At 46.7% G+C, this 27998-nt stretch overlaps 1 protein-coding gene across 6 annotated transcripts in view; it reads left to right on the top strand.

Annotated features, from left to right (window-relative positions):
• Positions 1-27998, top strand: part of CHID1 (chitinase domain containing 1) — a 1258939-nt gene that overhangs the window by 77922 nt on the left and 1153019 nt on the right. For all 6 annotated transcript variants that reach the window (XM_073604841.1, XM_073604840.1, XM_073604839.1 and 3 more), the window contains exon 4: positions 185-317. In XM_073604841.1, the coding sequence (XP_073460942.1) occupies positions 185-317 (133 nt within the window). The remainder of the gene's footprint in view (positions 1-184; positions 318-27998) is intronic.

Below are 27998 nucleotides of genomic sequence, written 5' to 3'. Positions count from 1 at the left end.
CAAATAAATGCACCATGAAAAATGTTACCATATAATAAATGGAAGAAAAATTTGGTTTTATTTATTTTAAATTAGATTATTCTATTCTGGAACATTTAATAAGAATCTTGAGTCAGATGTTTTCCAGATGTATTTGTCAGGATATAAACACAAATAATGCATTGATGCTTCCCTTTATCCACAGTGGAATGGTCATGGATATGATATTGCAAAAATATTTGCATCCAAATTTACCCTCGTTTCACCAGTATGGCTGCAAATTAGAAGAAAGGGCAGACAGTCCTACCAGATGACTGGACTGCATGACATAGACCAAGGTATGTACCCAACTCCCTAACTTCCTTTCAGTCTTCCTATTTTAGCTGAAGCTCATGCTAATCCTCGGTATATACAGTAAAAATCTGCACTGAAAATGGAGTTCACTATACCTATGGCCAACCCCACTCTTTAGTAAACAGGAAGATCCTCTGTTCCACACTTGTTCATGGCAGAATGAAGGCTAACTATAAAAACATCTTAATTTCAAAACGTGCACTGCGCTACTCAACAGATTTAGGAAAAGTTGCAAACACTACAGTCGGACAAATGAAGTGGATAGTGGGAATATTAAGTGCGGTGCTAATCCATATTGTGTGTGTGTATATATTAAAAAATTATGCAAATATGCAAACAGTAGGTATAACACATTGACTGTGCAAAATATAATAAAGTGCTAGCTAAAAAATTTGGCACAACACACGAACACCGTTAAAGTCTATGGGACACGAAAATGAAAAATCAAAAGTGCTCATTTTCAAATTATTGTAATAAAAAATGTTTGGGAACCCGGGTCCTGCCCCAGGGGACATGTATCAATGCAATTTTTTTTTTTTTTTAAACGGCCGTTTTTTTTTGGGAGCAGTGATTTTTCTTTTTTTTAATGCTTAAAGTGAAACAATAAAGATGAAATATTCCTTTAAATATCGTGCCTGGGGAGTGTCTATAGTATGCCTGCAAAGTGGCAAATTTTTCCCGTGTTTAGAACAGTACCGCAGCAAAATTACATTTCTAAAGGAAAAATTGTCATTTAAAACTGATCGCGGCTGTAAAGAATTGTCGGGTCTCGGCAATATAGATAAAACTCATTTGAAAAAAAGAGCATGGTCCCCCCCCCCCCCCCAGTCCATTACCAGGCCCTTTGGGTCTGGTATGAATATTAAGGGATACCCCGAACCAAAATTAAAAAAAAAAAAATTGTGTGGGGGTCCCCCTAAAATCCATACCAGGCCCTTCAGGTCTAATATGGAAATTAGGGGGAACCCTGTGCCAAATTAAAAAAAAATGACGTAGGGGCCCCTCCAAAATCCATACCAGACCCTTATCCAAGCAAGCAACCTGGCAGGCCGCAGGAAAAGAAGGGGGGACGAGAGAGCGCCCCCCCCACTGAACCGTACCAGGCCACATGCCCTCAACATAGGGGGGTGCTTTGAGGGTCTGACCCCAAAGCACTTGTCCCCATGTTGATGGGGACAAGGGCCTCATCTCCACAACCCTTGCCCGGTGGTTGTGGGGGTATGCGGGCGGGGGGCTTATCGGAATCTGGAAGCCCCCTTTAACAAGTGGACCCCCAGATCCCGGCCTCCCCCCTATATGAATTGGTAATGGGGTACATTGTACCCCTATCATTTCACAAAAAAAGTGTCAAAAATGGTAAAAAAGACAAGAGACAGCTTGGGACAAGTCCTTTTTAAAAAAAAAATAAAAACGTCCGATGTAAATTCACGACGCCTGACGGACCGAAAAAGAAAAAAAAACGCAATCGTTCCACCTCCAAGGGAGCCTCCCACCGACTGATGCTTCTTCTCTGTAATAGTTTTCATATTGCTGACCCCCCATGGCGTCAGAGGGGGGCGGGGTCATCCGTTTATGTCCCCGGGTGGCCCCACCCTCAGCTATATAAGAACTGTCACAGAGAAGAAGCGTATGCGCCCCCCTCCCACATACCCCCACACACTGGGGATGAGGCCCTTGTCCCCATCAACATAAGGACAAGGTGCTTTGGGGTCAGACCCCAAAGCACCCTCCCCGTGTTGAGGGCATGTGGCCTGGTGCAGTTCAGGAGGGGGGTTGCTTGCTCATATAAGGGTCTGGTATGCATTTTGGGGGGACCCCTACGCCATTTAAAAAAAAAAAATTGGTGCAGGGTTCCCCTTAAAATCCATACCAGACCTGTCCCCTGTGGCAGGACCCAGGTCCCCAAACACTTTTTACGACAATAACTTGCATATAAGCCTTTAAAATGAGCACTTTTGATTTTTCATGCTAGTGTCCCATAGACTTTAACGGTGTTCCAGCGGCTTTCGAATTTGCTGCGTACAGGCGAGCACCTGATGTTCGACTCGAACATCGGGCTCATCCCTAATGGATAGGCCACCATCCAGTAAGGAAATCACCATAGATTGTGAATCCACCACTGATGAAAAAAATTGGATACTCTTGCCGGACTCAGTGGACCCATGCCAGTGGCACGGAGTCAAACAGGCATGGAACTGGGAATGTGGTCACTCTCAGGAAACATGTGAGATCAGCTTCCGTTCAACCTTCTCATTGGACCCTATCATGGACTACACCATTCATAAAAGAAAAAGGCCGCCACATAGTGTAAAACCATCAACTAAGGGTTTTATTCTAAAAGTTAGAACACTTACATCAATGATGATATAAACAGGCGAGATAAGGTATTTGATCACAAATACATCCAATAAGTGCAGTAATGTGGAGCTAGTTTAGTCTACCCAGTTCAGTTTTGGGTAGACTGAACTAGTTGCGCAAATACCGTAACATAAAAAGTTGCAACGACCAACATTTTATCCCCTAGGGTGTCTGCTAAAACGATATATATAATGTTTGGGGGTTCTTAGTAATTTTCTAGCAAAAATATTATGATTTTTACATGTAGGAGAGGAGTGTCAAAATTGGCCTGGGTGGTAAGCGGTTACCGTATTTTCCCTCTTTCGTCTTTCAGGACAGCACACTTGAGAGACCTCGGCTCCTCCCCTCTTAGGAAACACCGCCTCCACCAGACTTTTAAGTTGCCCCTTCCCTTTAGCCCGTCAGTTTTGGTGTTTCCTCCAGAAGGGAAACATCGCAAGGAACCTGGGCCATATCAGCTGGTGAGGCTGAGGCCGGTACGATCGTTGGAGAGACAGAGGTCTCTCATTCACAGCAGTTCGGATGGGGAGTCTGGTTACCTGCTGTGGCATTGTGCTCCCTGTCCTCCATTGGGGAATGCGAAGGCCTGGGAGTTCGTTTTTTCCGCTGCCTGGGGAAGGCGATACGAAGGTGTCCAGATTCCCCTCACTCTGAGAGTCAGCATGGAGCAACACTGAGTCGGATGACGGGCGATGCCATTTCCAACAGGAAGGGCACTTCCGTTCGGACCGCGGCTTCCGGTTCCGGCCGCGGGACGGATAAACGAACGGCGTGAGGGCTGGTGCGGGCTCCATTAAAGCTGAAGTGTCAGACAGAGGAGCATTCTGAGGCAGACCACTCCCCTGGCCAGAGGGATGTCAGAGACGGATGGTTCCCGTTCTGTGCCGGGTGACGCCAGCACCAGCCACACTAAGGTAAGTGGAACCCTGGGGTGGTGTTCCCTTACCTTATTCCCACTTAGCTCCACGGGATAAACCCCCCTCTTAGTGGTCAGAGGGGAGGGGAGGAGAGGCAAGTCTGGGACCCTGGTGGTGGTTGGTCCTGGGGGGGTGCACTCCTGGTGTTGGTCACTTTTTTTTTTTTTGTTTTTAAAGACTGTTGCTGTTGCCGGCACTTGTTTTGTCATTCCAGGACAAACCTGCGGAAAACACCAAGCCCTTACATGTGTCCAAAAGAAAGTGCCCATCATGTAGAAGTACTTTAGGAGAGTCCTGGGGGAAGGTTTTGTGCAAGAAATCCATTGAAGGCTTAGTTAAGGAACACTCCATGGAACAAAGCTCTGACCTGGCAGCTTCTGTTAAGGAGCTTTCCAGCACTTTTCAATCTTTCAAAACATTGTTTGAAAATTTTCAGCCTATACAGCCCCCAGCAGGTCCTCTGCCAGCACAGCAAGATGTCGCACCTGGTCCTTCAGGTCCCTCAGTCAGTGAGGAGTTACCGGGGGTTTCCAGAGAGGCTTTAGAGGATGAATCGGATGGTGCATCCTCACATTCCTCAGGCTCCAGAACCTCCCGATATAAACTCTCCTTGGAGGAGGTGGAGGAGCTCTTGGGAGCAATCCACACCACCCTAGGTATCCAGGAGGAGAAAAAATCTCTGTCTCTACATGACCGAATGTACGTGGGTCTTGGAGAGCAGAAGAAAAGGGTCTTTCCGGTACACGATGTCCTAGTAGATACCATTAAAAAGGAATGGCGGGACCCAGAAAGGAAACCTTTCTTTTCCAGAGCATTAAAACACAGATTCCCTTTTTCAGAGGATGAAGCTGCTGTATGGAACAAATCACCTAGACTGGATGCAGCCTTCTCTCAGGTATCCAGAAAAAACAGACTTGGCGTTTGAAGATATGGGGGTGCTAACAGATCCCATTGACAAACAGATGGATTCTCTACTTAGAAAATCCTGGGGTTCCTTTTTAGGCAACCTTAAGCCGGCCATGGCCGTCACAGTGGTGGCATGTAACATGGAGCACTGGCTAACACATATAAAAGCTCATATTGAAGCTGGAACTGCTAAGGAGACGATTCTCTCCTCCTTCCCAATGCTCTTGAAGGGGATCGCATACATTGCTGACGCCTCGGCGGAGTCGGTCCGCATGTCTGCTAGATCTTCTGCCTTGGCCAACTCAGCCAGGAGAGCCCTTTGGTTAAAGACCTGGCAGGGGGACAACGCTTCAAAAATAAAACTTTGCGGTTCTTGATCGAACGGGCGATAAAAAGAAGGCCTTCCCCTTGAAGAAAAAGTTGGGGGAACAGCCTAAAAAGAAGACTCGTTCGCAAAGGAAGTTTAATTTTCCTAGGACAGAGTCTCAGAAAAAAGTCTGGACCAACAGGGGCAGAGGGCGCGGGGGAGCGATTTTTCGCCCTCCTGAACAGCCCCGAAAGCCCCAATGACGGGTTAACCCCAGTGGGAGGAAGACTGGGGGCCTTCCTCCCACAGTGGGAGTCAGTTACCTCCAATCAGTTTATTCTGGGGATCGTAAGGAGGGGTTACAGATTAGAATTCTCACGCCCCCCCCACACAGGCTGCTGGTTACGGACTTGCCAAAGTGTGCGGAGAAGGCAGCGGCATTAATAGCCTCACTGGAGGATCTAGAGCGGCAGGATGTGATATCACGTGTCCCATCCGGAGAAATAGGCAGGGGTTGCTACTCACACATCTTTGTGGTTCAGAAGCCTTCAGGGAAATTCAGGCTCATCCTGAACTTAAAGCCCCTGAACCTATCAATCTCCTACAAGAAGTTTCGGATGGATTAAATTTTTTTCCGTAAAAACACTACTCCCTCCGAATTGCTACATGGCGTCCATAGATCTAAGGGACGCCTATCTGCACATTCCGATTGCAGAGGACAGTCAGAAGTTCCTCAGGCTGGCGGTAAGGTCCGGGGAGGAAGTAGTGCATCTTCAGTTCCAGGCCCTCCCCTTTGGGCTCTCCTCTTCGCCCCGGATATTCACCAAAGTTTTGGCGGAAGTTCTGGCGTTTATGCGCCTTCGGGAAATTTTGGTAGTCGCATACCTGGACGACCTGCTCCTTTTTGCTCCCTCCCCAGAGCAGCTGGTCCAGGATTTGCAAGTAGCGAGAGGTATTCTGGAACATCTGGGATGGCTCCTAAACTTGGAGAAGTCCAGCCTGGTTCCATCCCAGAGGATTACATTCCTAGGTTACATCCTGGACTCAATCCAATGGAGAGTCTTTCTTCCCGAAGAGAAAATTGCCAAAATAGACAAAGCTTTGGCAGTTCTGCAGGGCAATCACCAAATCACCATAAGAAGGGCCATGTCAGCCTTGGGATTGCTGACAGCTGCCCTCCCAGCAGTAAGGTGGGCAGGAGTGCACTTCTGCCCTTTACAGTGGTTCATTCTGAAAGTTTGGGACCACACTCAGAAGTCCTTGGACTCGGCAGTCTTCATTCCTGTACGAGTGAAGAGATCCCTGTGGTGGTGGAGAAAGGCAGCAAACCTATCGCAGGGTTTGGAGTGGGTTCTGCCTGTGTCCAAAATTGTGGCAACGGATGCAAGTGGCACCGGTTGGGGCGCACACCTGGGGACGAGTCTGGCACAAGGTTCCTGGGGGGTCGAGGACGCAGTGCAGTCCTTGAACTGGAGAGAAATGAGGGCCATTTTTCTGGCTCTCAGAGCCTTCCAACAGGATCTCCAGGGACAGCATGTACAGATCCGTTCAGACAATTCCTCAGCAGTTGCGTATGTAAACCGACGGGGGGGCACCAGGAGCAGTTCCCTTTGGGGTCTGACGGAGATAATTTTCAGTTGGGCCGAGGTCACGGTACTCTCACTATCCGGCGGTTCACCTGAAAGGGGAGTTAAACCAGAGAGCAGACTTCCTCAGCCAGAGGAAGTTGAAGGAAGGCGATTGGGTCCTCAATCAAGTCATCTACAAGATGATTATCGAAAAATGGGGGATCCCATGTGTGGACCTTTTCGCTTCAGGGGAAGACACGAAGGCCCCCCTCTTTTTCTCCCTGAACCACTGGGATGGGGCGATAGGGGTGGATGCTCTGTCTCAGAGCTGGCATTTTGCCAAATGCTATGCCTTCCCCCCTCCAGTTCTGTTGCCTGCGGTCTTGAGAAAATTCCAGTTAGAGGACACGACCCTAATCCTGATAGCTCCACACTGGCCCAGGAGGCCATGGTTCTCGGTCCTAAGGAAACTGGCGGTGGAACCACCCTGGATTCTACCGGTCCAGGAAGATCTACTCTATCAAGGCCCAGCCTGCTGCCCTCAGGTGGAGAGGTGGAATCTGGCTGCCTGGCTACTGAAGAGGACTTGCTGAGAAGTAAGGGGTTTTCCGAAGGACTGATAACAACTCTTCTGAATTCTAGAAAAAAGGAGACGCGCAGAATCTATTTCAAGGTCTGGAAGAAATTCAGTTCTTGGTGCGCAAAGAGCTCCTTTAATGTTGGCAGTCCAGTAGCAGTGCTAGAGTTCCTACAGAGTGGGGCAGATAAGGGGTTGGCACTTAGTACCCTTAAAAGTCAGGTGTCGGCTTTAAGTGTATTCCTTGAACAACAGCTAGCAGTGGATCCCTGGATATCCAGGTTTTTCAGAGCTTTAAGTAGGCAGAGACCAGTCAGCTCTCGCCCCTTTCCGGTATGGGATATATCCTTAGTACTACAGGCCCTTACAGAGGGTCCTTTTGAACCTATTGAGTCTTGTACGGTGAAGTTTTTAACCCTCAAGACGGTTTTCTTAGTAGCCATCACTACTGCAAGGAGGGTCAGTGAGCTACAAGCCCTCTCTAGGAGGGCACCTTTCTTTCAAGTTTTTCCAGATAGGATTATTTTTAAAACCGACCCGGCCTTTTTTCCAAAGGTGGTTTCGGAATTTCATAGAAGCCAGGAAATTTGTTTACCCACTTTTTGCTCAAATCCTGTGAAGGAACAGGTCTTCCACAAGTTAGATGTCAGAAGATGTGCATTAAGGTACCTGGAGGTTACGGAGCAGTTTAAGAAATCCGACTCCTTTTTTGTTTCCTTTTCAGGGGCAAGGGTGGGTTCAAAGCCTCTAGACACACTATAGCCAGATGGCTAAGATTGGCTATCAGTCAAGCCTATATAGGAAAGGGGGTGGAAGTTCCGGAAGGTATTAGGGCTCATTCCACTAGGGCTATGGCAACGTCACAAGCAGAGTGGGCTGGTGCTACACCCGATCAGATCTGCAGAGCAGCAACGTGGTCAAGTTTTAAGACTTTCGTTAAGCACTACAGACTGGACTTATTGTCTGCTCAGGACCAGGCTTTTGGGCGAAAGGTTCTGCAGGCAGTAGTCCCACCCTAGGGTAAGTGCTCGCTTATCCTCTCAAGTGTGCTGTCCTGAAAGATGAAAGAGGGAAAATCGAAGTTACTTACTGGTAACGTTTTTCCAGGAGTCTTTCAGGACAGCACCGGTACCCACCCAGATATTGTCTTGCCACTAGGACATGAGAGCATCAGGAATATAAATTTTATGATGTGTTCTTATGTCTCCCTAGACTGGCCGGAGGTTCTCGTGCAAAAACTGACGGGCTAAAGGGAAGGGGCGACTTAAAAGTCTGGTGGAGGCGGTGTTTCCTAAGAGGGGAGGAGCCGAGGTCTCTCAAGTGTGCTGTCCTGAAAGACTCCTGGAAAAAACGTTACCGGTAAGTAACTTCGATTTTTCGCTCCATAAGACGCACCTAGATTTTAGAGGAGAAAAACAAGAAAAAAAATATTCTGAACCAAATGGTGTAATAAAATATTTACCAGTGCCCATGAAATGCAGCCTGACCAGTACCAATTAAATGCAGCCTTACCAGTCTCATGAAATGCAGCCTGACCTCTGCCAATGAAATTTAGCCTGACCAGTGCCATAAAAAGCAGCCTGACCAGTGCCATAAAAAGCAGCCTGACCAGTGCCATAAAATGCAGCCTTACCTGTCCCAGGAAATGCAGCCTGACCACCTCGCATAGACTGGCATTTCCATGCAAGGACGTCATCACATCCTATCCACCTGTCACTCAGACAGAAGCACTCAGACAGAAGACAGAGCAGCCCGAGCCGCGTCCGTTCTCCATTCGGCTGCTCGGGCTGCTCTGTCTTCGGTCTGTGGCTGAGTGACAGGCCCAGGTTGGAGATCGGCCGGCACTCGTGGGAGACCTGGGATGTCTATCTATCTTTCTTGTCTGCCATTATGGGACATGGCGGGGGCGGTCCTGGTCAGTATTCACTCCATAAGACGCAGAGACATTTCCCCCTGTTTTTTGGGGTGGAAAAGTGTGTCTTATGAAGCAAAAAATACAGTAATTACCATAACTAAGTAATATACAAATAATTATTATATATTGTTTTTAGGTAATTTACTGTATTTCCAAAAGTTTTAACTTCAAACCAGTAATTTCCCAGTTAATAGATAAATAATAAATTATTATGTTATAACGTATAGCATAATAATCTATTATTTAGCTTGATTAAAACGGTACCTTTTCAACAGCAGCAGATTCTCATTCTCTCAACTGTGTGAGAAAAACATGGGATTATGGGTAAATCTTATACCCATAAACCCATGTTTTTCCCTTTGTAGTTAAGAGCACTGGTCTGGAAGGGAGCATGTGTCTTTTAGACACATGCCCCCTTCTATGACACTGCAGTGAGAGGAGAGCCTCCACTGCAGCATTTTAATTGGACAGCTTGGGCCAATGGTGCTTTACCATTGGTCCATGGCTCCAAGCTGTCAATTGAGCTCAGTGCTTCTTGTATTTAAACTGGCCGCTCTGTATGTAGCTTCTGACAGGCTGTACAAGGAGCCCCGTATCTCTGGAATCATAGATGATATGAGCCCCAGTGGTGGGGTAGGACTTCAGCTACGTACCACCCAAATTTGGGGTCTCTGTGACCCCAGGTCGCCGAGCTACGACCCTCAAAGCTCGATCGTTCTATTTTTTTTTTTTTTTTTTCTGTTCATGGCAGGTGAGGCTCTGCCTTCCCTGACTGCATGTCCCTGGTGAGAATACTCCGCACTACTGGGTATGGAGCAAAATGTAACCACCTTCTCTGCGATGGTGCCCAGAGCCAGGTTGCTGGCTTTAAGGGCTTGTCTGTAGAAAAGTTCTGAGAGACCGTGGTTATCTCGACCATGCTTAAAGCTCATAAATCTACTTCTCAAAGGATTTCTCAGCATATCTGAAAGGCTTTTTTTCAATGGTTTAAGCGCAGGGGTCTCAAACTGGCGGCCCTCCAGCTGTTGCGAAACTACAAGTTCCATGAGGCATTTGCAAGGCTGACAGTTACAAGCCAGGCTGAGGCATGTTGGGACTTGTAGTTCTGCAACAGCTGGAGGGCCGCCAGTTTGAGACCCCTGGTTTAAGGCTTTGGGGTCTTTGCTATATGCATTTTTTGGTAATCTGTGCTCCTCCTGTTTGCCCCCCATCCAATTGTTGGACTTAAACATAGTGTTGTGAGTGTTAGACCCCCTTTCACACTGAGGCGCTTTTCAGGCGCTTTTGCGTTTAAAGTCCTGAAACCAGCATCTTTGGGGCATGTTTGGAGCGCTTAAAAAGGCACCTCGAAAATGCCCTGTCATTGAATTGAATGGGAAGCAATTCAAAATCGCCAAAATTGCGCCGCAAAAGTGATTCAGCAAAATGGTCCTCCTTTTCTTTTTTTGTTAAAGGTCACATCACATGACCTTTAAAAAAAGTGCACCGCAAATGCACTGTTTTTTGCACCCTTCTTGAGCCTATCTGGGACATTTCTTGATGTTGCTATGCCATAAGGTAATATTCATTCTGACCATCACTTTAGCTTTCTGAGTTATCGGCATTATCCTGTAAGACAGCCTTTCTCAACTTTTTTAACATGGAGGACCCTTGAAATAACTTTCTGGTCTCAGAAAGCCCCTGTTAATAATTACGATGTCTAAAGCTTACTGTAAATTCGTGTGATGGCCACTGGGAAAATATCATTTGTGGTCAGTGGGAGGAATCTCTCTTTTACAGATGGCTAAAAAGATTGTGGTTGCCAGTGGGAATTATTCGAGAGGCAGAAATAGTTCCTTGCGCAAGGAACCCCAAGCAACCTCTAGAGGAACACTAGGGTTCCAAAGAACCCTGGTTGAGAAAGGCTGCTGTAAGTTGTCTCATTTGATCTTATACAAATACAATCACCTTCCGCCCACCATATAGACTAATGACGGAAGCGGGGGGGGGGGAACTCTCTCGTTCTGGGATGATGTCATATGGCATTTCCCCAGTCTCCCCTTGCTTGCGTGCCTGCGGGGGTGTGAAGCGCGGCGATCGGGGGTGTGCAGTGTCCCGGGGACACAGCACAACCCCGATCTCGGTAAAGAGCCGATGATGTGTCTCTGTATCCATGTGATCAGCTGTGTTCAATCACAGCTGATCACATGTAAACAAGGAAATGCTGGTTAATGGCTCTCCTCTCACACTGACAGCATGAGAGGAGGGCCGATCAGCGACATTTCCTCACACGGAAGACCTGTACAGATAATCAGTGCACTGATTATCAGTGCAGCCCCAACAGTGCCCATCAGCGATGCCAGTCTGTGCCCATCAGCGATGCCAGTCTGTGCCCATCAGCGATGCCAGTCTGTGCCCATCAGCGATGCCAGTCTGTGCCCATCAGCGATGCCAGTCTGTGCCCATCAGCGATGCCAGTCAGTGCTGCCTTTCAGTGCCGCCTATCAGTTCCCATCAGTGCTGCATATCGCTGCCACCTATCAATGCCCATCAGTGCTGTCTCATCAGCACACATCAGTGAAGGAGAAAAATTACTTTTCTTTATCGTACATCACGGGACATAGAGCAGCCATAATAACTAATTGGGTTATATGCCACCTATAGGCGAATGGACACTGGCAAACCAAACAGACAGGAAGTCCTCCCCTATATATCCCCTCCTACATGGGAAGTACCTCAGTTTTTTTCGCCAGTGTCTTCAAGGTGATGGTCACGGTTTGAAGAAGCTCTCCATGAGCTAGCTAAGAGATGGTCCTGGAACAGATCCTGAAGGATTTAAAATGGCTATATAATGTGATCCAACCAAATGGTGATACACTAAAATGGATGGTACCCGAACCTCATTGCACAAGAGGATTACGAGGTATTGCCTGTAATGTGACCCTTTGGGCACTGGACCCTGGGAGATCCGGATCCTTGGAACGAAATAAAAAATCCCGAAGGAGTTCCGGCAGGGTGCTTTACAAGTCCAAGGGGGAGGCCCCTTCTGGTAAGTGTTTTAAAAAAGAACCTTTTTTTTGCACTTGTGATACCGTAAATTGTATTTTCAGTCTCTTACCTTTTTCTTTAAAAAAAAAAAAACCCAGGTGTCATAATTTTTCTATCCACCGGGGGCAGTGTTGTTGCGGACGGTGGTGATTCTCTGTGGAGCTTCCAGCCAGTTTAAGTCTGTCAGGTGGCGGGCGGTTCTTTAGGATTCCCCCACCCCTGTGCATCTAATTCTCACACCGGCGCCTTCAGTGGCGCTGTTCCACCGCTGTTTACAGTATGTGGTTGGAGGGGGCGCGCACATGCGCGGGAATGGTGCAAAAAGACGTGCACGAGGGATGTGCACGTAGGAGGGGCGTGAAAGCGGCACAGAATGCCGTACATGCACAGTAGGGGCAGAAGTGGCCATATTAAGAGTGGTCCCAGCCCTAGGCTTCTGTAAGTAGGCTGGAGGGGACACAGAGCGGCGTCAGCTGGGCATGAGTCACTGTGGGTGGATGGACCAGGGCACCACAGGTCCTGTAAGAGCTGTAACGCTTACAGAGCGGTTGAAGTGCATAAAGGTGGGGTTGTTTTTTTACCTCAATTTTTTGTCTCAGGCAGGAAGAGGAGTGGGGAAGGGGCAGCAGGAAGGGGTGCAAATTCACCACCATCAGTATTGGAGGATGTTAGCCTTACATCTGCTGTGTTTAAATCTCCTGAAAGACCTGAGGCAACTGGCCAGTCTGAGCCATTACGGTTGTCAGACATTGTAGCAACAGCTAATGCTTCTGCCTTAACCTACGTTACAGAGGACGACTTAGCATCAGCTTTAGCAGGTATGATTGCTTCAGTTTCCCAAGGGGAAAGAAATGGGATAGATCCCCTTCACCTGAGCCCCCACCTGCATTGGAACAGGATTGGGCAGAGGATGTGGATGTAGTGGCAGTGAATAACAAGGAGGAAGGTCAGGCCACAGATTCCACTTCTGAGGAGTCAGGTTCTGAAGAACCATTTTCAGCCTCTCAATCCCAGAGACTGCTGTTCCAGTCCCTCACGGAGATGGTCCGATCAGGTTTCAGATTACCACCTGTGGATGTCCCTTCTTTAGGATCTCTGCGGCCTCCACAGTGTTCACAGGCTTTTCCCTTTCATCCGTTACTAGAGCAGATCATGTATGCTGACTGGGAACACCCGGATAAGCTTCCTCCTAAGAAGAGGTTTGCACTTTTGTACCCTATGGAGGAAAAGTTTTTAAGAAAATGGAGCAAGCCATCTGTGGACGCAGCCATTTCTTCTGTGAATTAGAGTCTCACCTGTCCTGTAGATAATGCCCAGGTGTTTAGGGATCCAGCAGATAAGAAGTTGGAGTCTTGAAAATTTGGAATCCCTGGACTGAACATTTTCTACCCCCAGACTTTGATAAGAACCTCCTTAACCCCTAATGACCTAATATCACAATAGATGGACCTGGTGGTGAGCCAGACTCTCGTGCGCTCCCCCCGACCCCCCTCCTCCCTCTCTCTATCCTTCTCTAATCTTTCTCTATCTTCCCTATCCTTCTTTTCTTTCTGATTTCCCTCTCTTTACTCTCTCCTTCTTCTTGCGCTCTTTTTACAGGTAACTTTATTGAAGATTATATAAAGTCTACCAACTTTGAGCCTTTATATGTTCGCAGACTTACTATCCATATTTAAATGCTATCACCTTACTCTTGACGTTAATCTTACTATTTTATTTTTTTTAAATTTTTCTTGATATAAACCCTGTTTTGTCATCTAGACGTAACAGGAAACCGTTATATTTTGTTCTCACTCAACTCTGTGAAAAACTTGTCACTGGACCGTACCGTATAATTTATTCCTGAAAATTATTATAACACAATCCCCACTAGGGTATTTATGTATAATGACAAATCCAACTATGTGACATATGTATTGCCTGTTAAACCTTATGTCTTACTCTCAATAAAAAAGTTTGAAAAGAAAAGAAGTTGGAGTCTTTATTAAAAACTTAATTTGCTATTTCCGGATCTGCCGTACAACCGGCACTAGCGGCTATCGATATCTGTCAGTCTTTAAATGACCAAGTGAAGCGGGTAACTATGACTGTTCCCAATCAAGGGGTACCTGCGGAGGATCTGGCAGAATTACCTTGGGCGGTGGATGCCCTTAAGGATTCCATACAACAGATGTCTCGGTTGGCCCTGCTTTCAGTACATATGCGAAGGATTCTTTGGTTAAAGAGCTGGGCTGCGAAGTCACCCTGCAAAAGATTACTAGCTGGTTTTCCCTTTCACGGGGAACGGCTATTTGGAGATGACCTGGGTAAATACAGTAGAGACGGAAAGTATTCAGACCCCCTTAAATTTTTCACTCTTTGTTATAATGCAGCAATTTGCTAAAATCATTTAAGTTCATTTTTTTCCTCATTAATGTACACACAGCACCCCATATTGACAGAAAAAAACAGAATTGTTGACATTTTTGCAGATTTATTAAAAAAGAAAAACTGAAATAACACATGGTCCTAAGTATTCAGACCCTTTCCTCAGTATTTAGTAGAAGCAACCTTTTGATCTAATACAACCATGAGTCTTTTCGGGAAAGATGCAACAAGTTTTTCACATCTGGATTTGGGGATCCTCTGCAATTCCTCCTTGCAGATGCTCTCCAGTTCTGTCAGGTTGGATGGTAAACGTTGGTGGACAGCCATTTTTCGGTCTCTCCAGAGATGCTCAATTGGGTTTAAGTCAGGGCTTTGGCTGGGCCATTCAAGAACAGTTACGGAGTTGTTGTGAAGCCACTCCTTCGTTATTTTAGCTGTGTGCTTAGGGTCATTGTCTTGTTGGAAGGTAAACCTTCGGCCCAGTCTGAGGTCCTGAACACTCTGGAGAAGGTTTTTGTAAAGGATATCCCTGTACTTGGCCGCATTCATCTTTCCCTCGTTTGCAACCAGTCATCCTGTCCCTGCAACTGAAAAACACCCACACAGCATGATGCTGCCACCACCATGCTTCACTGTTGGGACTGTATTGGACAGGTCATGAGCAGTGCCTGGTTTTCTCCACACATACCGCTTAGAATTAAGGCCAAAAAGTTCTATCTTGGTCTCATCAGACCCCAGAGAATCTTATTTCTCACCATCTTAGAGTCCTTCAGGTGTTTAGCAAACTCCATGTGGGCTTTCATTTGTCTTGCACTGAGGAGAGGCTTCCATCGGGCCACTCTGCCATAAAGCCCCGACTGGTGGAGGGCTGCAGTGATGGTTGACCTTCTACAACTTTCTCCCATCTCCCGACTGCATCTCTGGAGCTCAGCCACAGTGATCTTTGGGTTCTTCTTTACCTCTCTCACCAAGGCTCTTCTCCCCCGATAGCTCAGTTTGGCCAGACGGCCAGCTCTAGGAAGAGTTCTGGTCGTCCCAAACATCTTCCATTTAAGGATTATGGAGGCCACTGTGCTCTTAGGAACCTTAAGTGCAGTAGAATTTTTTTTTGTAACCTTGGCCAGATCTGTGCCTTGCCACAATTCTGTCTCTGAGCTCTTCAGGCAGTTCCTTTGACCTCATGATTCTCATTTGCTCTGACATGCACTGTGAGCTGTAAGGTCTTATATAGACAGGTGTGTGGCTTTCCTAATCAGGTCCAATCAGTATAATCAAACACAGCTGGACTCAAATGAACATGTAGAACCATCTCAAGGACGATCAGAAGAAATGGACAGCACCTGAGATAAATATATGAGTGTCACAGCAGAGGGTCTGAATACTTGGACCATGTGATATTTCAATTTTTCTTTTTTAACAAATCTGCAAAAATGTCAACAGTTCTGTGTTTTTCTGTCAATATGGGGTGCTGTGTGTACATTAATGAGGAAAAAAAATGAACTTAAATCATTTTAGCAAATAGCTGCAATATAACAAAGAGTGAAACATTTCTTTCTCGAACATCACGGGACACAGAGCCACAGTAATTACTGATGGGTTATATAGGTATCACTGGTGATTGGACACTGGCACACCCTATCAGGAAGTTCAACCCCCTATATAATCCCTCCCCCTTGCAGGGATACCTCAGTTTTTACGCCAGTGTCTTAGGTGATGGACGTGTAAAGATGTCCTGTGCTGAGCTCCAAAGGAAATATCCTAAGATCCTATACTGGGGCAAGCCAGGCGAACCGGATCCATTCAAAGTGTCTTTTCATGGCCGAATTGAATGGTACCCGGGCCTCGTGTCCGAAGAAACAAGGTTTTACCCGTAATGCTTCTCTTTTTATAGAGCTGGACCCCGCAGATCAGAAAATGGCTTTAAACTTCCTAATTTCTGGCGAGGTGCTTTACGGTCCCAGAACTGTTGGATCCCCCTACTGATGGGGGCCCCAGTCTCTGACGGTTTTTTCAAACGGAGCCCACCGTGAGAGGTGAAGATTGGGTCTGTGTAAACAGCACCCTGCGGCTGGATAAGGTAAGAGGAGATTCCACAGAATTTTTGAGTTCTAGTGGCTTTTCTCCTTTAAGGTAAATGCATGCTATGCCTATTGTGACCACCGGGGGCTGCCAAGAGCACAAACCTGCACATGCTGACTCTGTCTCAGGTGTTGTAATCGCTGATTATGTCCCAGCGTCTCAAGCAGGCTGCAAACAGGTAAGGTGGAAGGGGGGATTTCTCATGTTTGAATGTTCCCCCCCAGGCTAGAGAGGGGCCACAGTGGTCTAGAAAGTGGTTATACCACCCGGGCTCTGCGGCCTAATGGCCACCATCTCTGAAGATAGCCATTCAGGCAGATCTTGTTACCAGCCTCCCTCCTCCCCCCCCCCCCCATCCCCAGCCTTTCTCCAGAAGCATGACAGGAGAGTCGGCAGTGCGGGAAGCGCTCGTTTTTTTCAAAACTCGAGGGGGGGGGCGGTAGAGGAGGGGGCGGGACGTCAGCACAGAGTGCTTAGACTCCCACTCAGGCCAGCTGCAGGCTATTAAAGGCACTCTGTACAGGTGCACTCAGCCTTCTGAGAGACACAGAGCTGACGGTCGCATGTAAGGTGGGACACAGGCATTCTCCTAGGCAGCATTTACTGAAGTAACACCAGACTGAGCATTGGGTAGCAAGGCTTTTAGCCAGACTACATCGCTCAGCGGGCAGTGTTCATTTGTATACCTCACACCTTGTTGCTTTGCACTATGGGTAGAAGAGGTTCAAGCACCCCAGGAACCAGAGACACTAGGGGATCTCGTTCAGGTTCTGAGGGCCCCCTGTCGGCAGCATCCTCCCCCCCTAAAGATGGGCCAGGGACGGCTAGCTGGGGAGAGCCATCGGGGTCAGGGGCTACACCTGCCTCTGGCACTTCAGCCCCTGTATATATTACACAAGAGGCTTTTTCCTCAACCATTAATGGTCTAGAGGAAAGATTAATGGCCGTGATTACGTCTTCACTCAGTGGAAGAAAACGCACTAGGCTTTCCTCTGTTCCCCAAGACCCTCAGACAGAGGAGCTCTGGGATAAAGGAGATGAATCCCTTTCAGAGGATCGGGATGGGACGGATGATTCCTCTTCGGAGGATTCAGGTGGAGAGGGACCCTCTGCGACTTCCCAAGAGGAGAAAGTCTTAGTGCAGATCCTCACTGGATTGGTCCGCTCCACATTTAAGTTGCCCATACCTGAAACTGCTAAGGAATCCTCTTCTGCTTTGGGGTCACTGAAACCTTTCCAAGCAGCACATGCTTTTCCTGTTCATACTTTACTTGAAAAGCTCATTTATTCTGAGTGGGATCACCCAGACAAACGTTTTTTTCCGCCGAGAAAGTTTTCAACACTTTATCCGATGGAAGAAAAGTTTATTAAAATGTGGGGAATACCGGCTATTGATGCCGCCATTTCCTCCGTAAATAATAGCCTGACTTGTCCTGTAGACAATGCTCAGATGCTCAGGGATCCTGTAGATAAGAGGATGGAATCCCTATTGAAGGATGTTTTCTCCTTAGCAGGATCAGTGGCCCAACCTGCAGTAGCAGCGATTGGAGTCTGTCAATACTTAAGAGACCATGTTAAGCAGGTCATCAAAGTATTACCTGAACAGCAGGCCCAGGGGTTTGCTAACCTTCCAGCGGCCTTATGCTTTGTGGTTGACGCCATTAGAGATTCTATCGTGCAAACCTCCCGTCTTTCACTGGGGTTGGTGCATATACGTAGAATCCTATGGTTGAAAAATTGGTCAGCCGAAGCACCATGTAAGAAGCTACTGGCTGGGTTTCCATTTCGTGGTGCAAGGTTGTTTGGAGAGGACTTGGATAACTATATCAAGAGAATCTCTTGTGGGAAAAGCACTCTCTTACCTGTCAAGAAGAAGAGTAAGCGTCCCTCTTTCAAACGGACTCTTTCCCCAGCGCCGGGGGCTTCAGCCTCCAGGCAGTCTCGACGGCCGCCTCCATCGGGGTCCAGAGACAAGAGTCAACCCCAGGGACAAAAGAAGTCCTAGGGAAAGAAGCCTACTAGGCAAAACACTAAGACCTCTACATGAGGGGGCGCCCCCGCTCACTCGAGTGGGGGGAAGACGGCGACAGTTCTCAGAGCTCTGGCACGAGGACTTCCAGGACAGATGGGTAGTCTCCACGGTAACCTTAGGGTACAAGCTGGAGTTTCAGGAATTCCTTGCTCCTCGGTTCCTCAGATCAAATGTTCCCAGAGACCCAGAGAAGAAGCAGTCGCTCCTTCTAGCGTTAGAGCGACTTTTGTCGCAGGAGGTCATTATGATAGTTCTCGCAAAGGACCAGGGATTGGGCTTCTATTCCAACCTTTTTACGGTCCAAAAGCCAAATGGGGATGTCAGGCCCATTTTGGACTTAAGGGATCTGAACCGATTCCTAAGGATTCAATCCTTCCGCATGGAATCAATTCGAACAGTAGTTCCCACCCTGCAGGGAGGAGAATTTCTGGCATCAATAGACATCAGAGATGCATATCTGCATGTGCCCATTTTTCCTGCTCATCAGAAGTTTCTGCGCTTTGAGGTAGGAGGGCGCCATTTCCAGTTTGTGGCTCTGCCTTTCGGGATAGCCACTGCACCTCGAGTGTTCACAAAGATCTTGGCTCCTCCTCTGGCCAGATTAAGGGCTCAGGGTATAGCTGTCATAGCATACCTAGACGACCTGCTCTTGATAGACCGGTCGGTAGCCTCTTTGAATGGAAACTTGAGGACCACGGTCAGGTATCTAGAACACCTGGGTTGGATCCTCAACTTAGAAAAGTCTTTCCTAAAACCAGTAAGAAGACTGGAGTATTTAGGTCTGATTATAGATACAAGCCAGGAGAAAATATTTCTACCCCAGGCAAAGATCACTGCTTTGAGAGAGCTGATTCTGACAGTAAGGACCAAGAAGGGTCCCTCAGTCCGCCTTTGTATGAGGCTACTAGGGAAGATGGTGTCTTCATTCGAAGCAGTTCCCTATGCTCAGTTTCACTGCTGCAACACAGTATTCTGTCGACCTGGAACAAGAAGGTTCAGGCATTAGACTTTCCGATGCACCTGTCGCATGCGGTGCGTCAGAGCCTCAATTGGTGGCTCATACCCGAAAACCTGCAGAAGGGGAAATCCTTTCTACCGGTTACCTGGACAGTGGTAACAACAGATGCCAGTCTGTCAGGTTGGGGAGCAGTTCTGGAACAGGCTGCGGTCCAAGGGGTATGGTCCAAGACAGAGAGGACCTTACCCATCAACATTCTGGAGATCCGGGCGATACATCTAGCTCTAAAGGCCTGGACTATCAGGCTACAGGGTTGTCCGGTCAGGATCCAGTTCGACAATGCCACAGCAGTGGCTTATGTCAATCATCAGGGAGGCACCCGGAGCCGAGCTGCTCAAAAAGAGGTGAACCAGATCTTAGTCTGGGCAGAGATGCATGTGCCATGCATATCGGCAGTTTTCATCCCGGGAATAGAGAATTGGCAGGCGGACTATCTAAGTCGCCAGCAGTTACTTCCAGGGGAATGGTCTCTGCATCCCGACGTCTTTTGGGCCATATGCCAAAGATGGGGGGTTCCAGATGTAGATCTCTTTGCATCCCGATTCAACAAAAAGATAGACAGATTTGTGGCAAGGACAAAAGATCCTCTTGCATGCGGGACGGATGCGTTGGTGATTCCGTGGCATCGGTTCTCACTGATTTACGCATTCCCGCCTATTCTGCTACTACCACGACTCCTTCGCAGGATCAGGCAGGAAAGGAAGTCGGTACTTCTGGTGGCCCCCGCTTGGCCCAGAAGGACTTGGTATGCAGAAATAGTAAGGATGACGGTAGGTTCACTACCGGTAGGACACTACCGGAACGCCCAGACCTGTTATCTCAAGGTCCAGTGTTCCATCCTGCCTTACAAACGCTAAATTTGACGGTTTGGCTATTGAGACCCACGTTCTGAAGAGTCGTGGGCTCTCAGGTCCTGTCATATCTACCTTAATTAATGCAAGGAAGCCAGCTTCCAGGATGATTTATCATAGAGTCTGGAAGGCTTATATAACCTGGTGTGAATCCAGAGGTTGGCATCCCAGGAAATATGTCATAGGTAGAATCCTTGATTTTCTACAGATGGGATTAGAGATGAAGCTGGCCTTGAGTACCATCAAGGGCCAGGTTTCTGCTTTATCAGTATTATTTCAGCGGCCACTTGCTTCGCATTCTTTGGTCCGAAACTTTATGCAGGGGGTGATGCGTCTTAATCCTCCGGTTAAAGCGCCCCTAAACCCCTGGGACTTGAATTTGGTCCTGGCTGTGTTACAGAAACGGCCTTTTGAACCAATAAGTCAGATTCCTTTGGTCTTGTTGACAAGGAAATTAATTTTTCTGGTGGCCATCTCTTCTGCTAGAAGAGTATCAGAATTAGCAGCTCTTTCCTGTAAGGAGCCTTATTTGATTATACACAAGGATAGAGTGGTACTACGCCCTCATCCTAGTTTTTTACCGAAGGTGGTTTCTGATTTTCATTTAAACCAAGACATTGTTCTACCTTCCTTTTTTCCAGATCCCTGTTCTCCGGAAGAGAGATCTCTACATTCGTTGGATGTAGTAAGAGCAGTTGAGGCCTATCTAGGGGCAACTACTCAGATCCGCAAGACGGATGTTTTGTTTGTGCTGCCAGAGGGTCCCAATAGAGGACAGGCAGCGTCAAAAGCTACCATTTCTAAATGGATTCGACAGTTGATCATTCAAGCTTACGGTTTGAAACAGAAGATTCCTCCGTTTCAGATCAGGGCACATTCCACAAGGGCTATTGGTGCTTCTTGGGCAGTGCATCACCGGGCCTCTATGGCTCAAATCTGCAAGGCCGCAACCTGGTCTTCAGTTCATACATTCACCAGATTCTATCAGGTGGATGTGAGAAGGCATGAGGATATCGCCTTTGGGCGTAGTGTGCTGCAGGCAGCGGTACAGGGTCCTCAGGTCTGATTGCACCCTACTTGGTCGTGGTTCCCCCCCCTCAGGTAGCATTGCTCTGCGACATCCCATCAGTAATTACTGTGGCTCTGTGTCCCGTGATGTTCGAGAAAGAAAATAGGATTTTTTAAAACAGCTTACCTGTAAAATCCTTTTCTTTCGAAGGACATCACGGGACACAGAGGTCCCGCCCCTCTTCTAATACACTATATTGCTTGGCTACAAAACTGAGGTATCCCTGCAAGGGGGAGGGATTATATAGGGGGTTGAACTTCCTGATAGGGTGTGCCAGTGTCCAATCACCAGTGATACCTATATAACCCATCAGTAATTACTGTGGCTCTGTGTCCCGTGATGTCCTTCGAAAGAAAAGGATTTTACAGGTAAGCTGTTTTAAAAAATCCTATTTTAAGGGGGTCTGAATACTTTCCGTTTCCACTGTATATCCAGAAGATTACAAGGGGGTAAGAGTGCACTTCTACCAGTTAAGAAGAAGAGCAGGCGACCCTCTTTCAAGGTGTCTAGTTCTACAGTACACAGCACTTCTAATTTCAGGCAGTATCGACAGCCTCCGCCGTCCGTTCCTAGGGGAAAGCCTCAAGGCAAGGTGTATAAAAAGCCCTGGGCCCAGAGACCTCCTAAGGTCAGTCTCAATCCTTCCTTATGAAGGGGCGCCCCCACTCGGGTGGGGGGGCTATTAAGGTTTGCAGATGTCTGGGAAGAAGTGATCCGAGACAAGTAGGTTATTTCCATCATATCTCAGGGGTACAAAATAGGCTTCCTCCCTCTCGGTTCCTAAGGTCCAATGTCCCCATTGACCCAGTAAAGAAGAGATCTTTTCTTCAGGCAATAGATAAGCTAAAGTTACAAGGAGTAATTTCAGAAGTTCCAATCATCAAAAGATTTGAGGGTTATTACTCAAGTCTTTGCATAATCCCAAAGCCAAATGGAAATGTAAGGCCTATTCTGGACCTCAAAGCTCTGAATCAATTTCTGGTCATTCGTTCTTTCCGAATGGAATCAATTCTTTCAGTGGCAGCCTCCTTACACAGAAGGAATTCCTGGCGTCCATAGACATCAAGGACACGTACCTACATGTTCCAATCTGCAGGTCCCATCAAAGGTTTCTGCGATTTGCGGTGGGCGACCAACATTTTCAGTTTGTGGCACTGCCCTTCGGGTTAGCCACGGCACCTCGGGTATTCACAAAGATATTGGCTCCGGTATTAGCAGTTCTAAGATCCCAGGGAATATCGGTTGCAGGGTACCTGGGCGATCTACTATTGATTGATTAAACAGTTCCAGACCTGAGGCAGAATGTAGCTCAGGCCATTCAGTTCTTGGAACATCTGGGTTGGGTACTGAATCGGTCAAAATCGGCCCTGCAGCCGGTTCAGTGCCTAGAATATCTGGGGCTAATACTAGACCCAGTCAAGGCAAAGGTATTCTTACCACCAGAGAAGGTCAGGGTCATGAAAAACCTCGTCCAGGTCATAAAGAGGAAAAGATATCCCTCTATTCGCCTGTGTATGAGGATGCTGGGAAGATGGTACGCTCATTCAAGGCAGTCCCTTATGCACAGTTTCACTCCAAGCAACATTCTATTTGTCTGGAACAAGACGGTCCAGTCTCTGGACTGGCACATGGTTCTTCGGCTAAGAGTACATCAGAGTCTCAGTTGGTGGATGTTATCCAGGAATCTGGTAAAAGGAAGGTCCTTTTTACCCGTGGTCTGAAAGGTGGTGACGACAGACGCCAGTCTCTCTGGATGGGGGGCAATCCTAAAGGAGGCCACCGTCCAGGGAGAGTGGTCCTGGAGGGAGAAGAGCTTGCCCATCAACGTTTTGGAGATTCGGGCAGCTCGCTTGGATCTAAGCTTCTGGACTTCCAGACTACAGGGATGTCCTGTGAGAATCTAGTGGGACAATGCCACGACTGTGGCATATATCAATCCTAGCTAGCTGCCATAACCCCGGTATCCCCATCTTGAGCAGGCGGTCCGCTACAAGATAAAAGTGGTCTCTGCGGTGGATTCGCCGCAAGATCACATTTATCGGTGGCGGGAGAGGCTCCCCCCGCCGCGATCCGGTCCCCTCCGCTGCTCACCGGAGCCGTCCTTTCGGTAGCTGGGTATGGAGACAAGTGAGGGGAAGATGGCCCCCACCCGTCTCCATACAATTGCTGTGTGGAAGCGACGTCAAAACGTCACTTTCGCCTACAGCTCTTAAAGGGCCATTTTTTTCAAATAATTTTTTTAAATTACAATTTTTTTTTTTTTATTGCATTTTAGTCTAAATATGAGATCTGTCTTTTTGACCCCATATCTAATTTTTAAGAGGTCCTGTCATGCTTTTTTCTATTACAAGGGATGTTTACATTCCTTGTAATAGGAATAAAAGTGACATTTAAAAAAAAAAAAAAAAAAAAACAGTGTAAAAATAAAAGGTAAAATAAATCATAATACATTTTTTTTTTTTTTTAAATGCGCCCCGTCCCGACGAGCTCGTGTGCAGAAGCGAACGCATTCGTGAGTAGCAGCCGGCTTATGAAAACGGTGTTCAAACCAGACATGTGAGGTATCGCCGTGATTGGTAGAGTGAGAGCAATAATTCTAGCCCTAGATTTCCTCTGTAACTTAAAACATGCAACCTGTAGAATTTTTTAAACGTCGCCTATGGAGATTTTTAAGGGTAAAAGTTTGTCGCCATTCCACGAGCGGGCGCAATTTTGAAGCGTGACATGTTGAGTTGAGTTGATCAATTTACTCGGCGTAATATTATCTTTCCCAATAAAAAAAAATTGGGCTAACTTTACTGTTGTCTTATTTTTTAATTCAAAAAAGTGTATTTTTTCCAAAAAAAGTGCGCTTGTAAGACCGCTGCGCAAATACGGTGTAACAGAGTATTGCAACGACCGCCATTTTATTCTCTAGGGTGTTAGAAAAAAAAATGTATAATGTTTGGGGTTTCTAAGTAATTTTCTAGCAAAAAAAAGCAGTTTTTAACTGCTCTCAGAAAACAAATCCCATAAAAAGGCTCGGTCCTTAAAGTGGATGTAAACCCAATGTCATCCTTTCTAAACTACTGCCATAGGGGTTAGCTATAAGGATATACATGCCTCCTGCATGTATCCTTACCTGTCAAATGTATCCCCTCTCTCTGTTATTAGACCCGAAAAACTGCATATTCTGTGGGTGGGTCTGTTGTCTGGAGCTCAGTGGGTGGAGTCGTGATGTCAGTAGACTCCCCGCCCACCTCTACACTCCCCTTGTCAATATGCACTTTCTCTGTGTATTTCTAACACTGAACTTCTGCTGAACTTCTGCTATGATCTCTAACATCCAGTGAAAAGACAGGAAAGTAACCACATGACTTCAGCATGCCAAATCATGGTGAGGTGTGGAACAGCCAATCCTTGCAGAGCTGCTGAAGAAAGGAGTGGGGGAAGGAATTTAAAAATACTGCATGTCTCTTAGGCTAATGCACGAGATGTAAATCACCTGTCACTCACAGCAAGGGGGAGTATTTGACAAAGTTTTTCTCAGTTTGTCAAGAATTGTCTCACTGAACAATAAAAGGGGATTGCTCAGAGATGGATTAAGTCTGTGTGGCAAGACTGGGCTCAAATGATAGCAAATCTTATACTCTACAGCAGTGTTTCTCAACCTTTTTCCAGTCGGGGCACCCTTAAAAAGTATTTTCAGTCTTGAGGCACCCCAGTCCAAGGCTTAGTTCACGTTACTGTGTGTCGTTTTGGTGCAGTGCAATTTAAAAAAAAAAAAAAAAGGTCGGGATTTCCTTCCCTGAATTTTTGTGGTTAGGGAAGCCCATTGCAATGAATGGGCTGTACTACAGCAGCACGCAGCAACACAGATGTGAACCAAGGGCTTGTTCACATGTTGGGTTGGAGGGGTGGTAAAAGCACATGGTTAAGCTGTTTTTACCACCCCCAAATTCTTTCCCATTAGCTGCAGAGACAACAGCTGGGGGTGTACACATGTTGTGGCTGCAGCTGGAGGTATACCCAGGGTGAATGGGGCTGAACTGCAACTACCCTGCAACTGTGTACATTGCACGGTTGCGGTGTAGTGATGCTGCATTAAAACAGGTGGTGAGGAGGCAACATAATGCCTCTTTACCGCCTGTCAAATGCCTCTGAAAAGCGATCTGTGCATAGGTTGCTTTTCAGAGCAGAAGCAGTCCTTGCTGCTATCACAAACAAGACCTACAAAAGCAGTTCTGATGGTACAGGAATGGGGGGGGGGTGTCAGGATTAAAAGTAACATACGCACACACACATATACAGACACATGCACGTGCACACACGCATACAGACACATACATACAGACACTTGTACATACGCACATGCAGACATGTGCACACACACATGCAGACACGTGCACACACACATGCAGACACACATACAGGCACATGCACACACACACACATGTACAAACACACATACAGACACACACACATACAGACAGACACATGCACAAACACATACAGACACATGCACACACACATGTACAAACACACATACAGACAGACACATGCACACACACATACAGACACATGCACACACACACACACACACACACACACACACACACACACACATGTACAAACACACATACAGACACACATACAGACAGACACTCACATGCACACACACACATACAGACACATGCTCACACATACAGAGGTACACACACACATACAGACACTCACATGCACACACACATACAGACACATGCACACACACATGTACAAACACACATACAGACGTACACACACACATACAGACAGACAGACACTCACATGCTCACGCACATACACATGCACACACATACCAGACACATGCACACACATACCAGACGCATGCACACACACATACAGACACATACACACACACACATACACACACATACACACACATGTACAAACACACATACAGACACATGTGCACACAGACACATGTATAAAGCCCTTTTAAAACGAATCTAGCTTCTAGCACAGTACCTTTCCAGTTTCCTCATTCAGCCAGGTACTGCACTGTAGGGGGAAGCAGAGAGCAGAGCACACTCCCCTGCTCTTTACTTCCACTTTGCTGAGGTTGACGGAGCTTCTCACATTGCAGATGTACAGTTCGGCAGGGGATCGGGAGATCGGGCTCATCTGACAGCCCTTCTCTCCCCTGATCCCGCGGCACACCTGAGAACCTCTGACGGCACACCAGTGTGCCGCGGCACACTGGTTGAGAAAGGCTGCTCTACAGTATGATATAAAAAAACTAAAATTTTTTTCGGGTTTACATCCACTTTAAGTGGTTCAAGAAGATATTGTGTTACCTTCATTGTGTCCATCTCCTGTTCACCCCAAGGAGATTTTTCTGCATTGTTTGAATGTGAATGTGAGTCACTGCTCCTGTTTGTTTTCTGGTCTCAAATTAAACAATTTTCAAGAGGGGTCGACAGGTTGTTGTGCAAACCTACAGTATCTCACAAAAAAGTGAGTACACCCCTCACATTTTTGTAAATATTTTATTATATCTTTTCATGTGACAACACTGAAGAAATGACACTTTGCTACAATGTAAAGTAGTGTACAGCTTGTATAACAGTGTAAATTTGCTGTCCACTCAAAATAACTCAACACACAGCCATTAATGTCTAAACCACTGGCAAAAAAAGTGAGTACACCCCTAAGGGTGATGCATCTGCCTCTGTGTTGGTTTTGGCCGAAAAGTTTTGCGAGTGGCAATTTAATGTCCTTGTTTTTTCCCTAGTTTTTATTTTTAGACATTTGCCCTATTGATTTATATAAAGCACAGATTCGATGAGGGGTCTGCCATATTATCTGTATTTTACACAGAGTACTATGGACAGAGCTAATAAGGTTATGTTATCAATTATAATAGAAGAATGGGACTTTAAATGAGACACTAGGTCTCCATCCCTATGCGTAAATACATAAAACAGGAGGGTTGGGACTTTAGATGAGGTGAGCAAAGAAGGCCAGGGGGACAGTCAAACATTGCATGAAACACTTTATTGATACATAGTAGTGCAATAACACAATTGGAATTCAAGTGTAGATTGTCATAACAAGTCGTGTAGCAGTCACGTCCTAACTCATACATGGCATACATGGTAAACAACATCCAAATGGATGCAGGGAAAATAATCCTATTCTGAAGAAAATATTCACTAAAGTAGCATAGAATCATAGGGTAATAAAAAACTTGTGGGTATATGATTGTCTGGTGCATGTCGTAAGCCCGACGCGTTTCGTGTATTGAACACTCTTCAGGGGCGATATAGCACCAGGGTCTACAAAGGAAAAGAACAATGGGATAAAAACTGTGTGAGGAGAAAAAAAAAAAAAATGAATAAAAAAAGAAAAATAACAAAGGAGGAAACTAAAACCCCTAGTCTCCGATGGGTACTCACATGCCACGCGGTAGTGAAACTAAGGGGGTCCACAACTGCCGGCAACCAAATAGCCCGGGCCCGGGAGCTGAGGGAGGAGCTCAAAGAGAGGGGCCGGAGGAGATTCAGACACAACACAGGAGTCCCCAGAAATTAGTGATTCACACTGGTAATTGGTTGGGATAGGGTCCTAAAGTGATAAAAGTAAATAATATAAGATGTAGCCCCAAAATAGAACTGGGGCCCCTGCTTACAACA

The sequence above is a fragment of the Aquarana catesbeiana genome, linkage group LG11 (assembly GCF_042186555.1).
Source record: "Aquarana catesbeiana isolate 2022-GZ linkage group LG11, ASM4218655v1, whole genome shotgun sequence".
NCBI classification, from domain to species: domain Eukaryota; kingdom Metazoa; phylum Chordata; class Amphibia; order Anura; family Ranidae; genus Aquarana; species Aquarana catesbeiana.
Note: the sequence above shows the minus strand (reverse complement) of the source record. Positions and strands in the feature narration are given on the sequence as shown.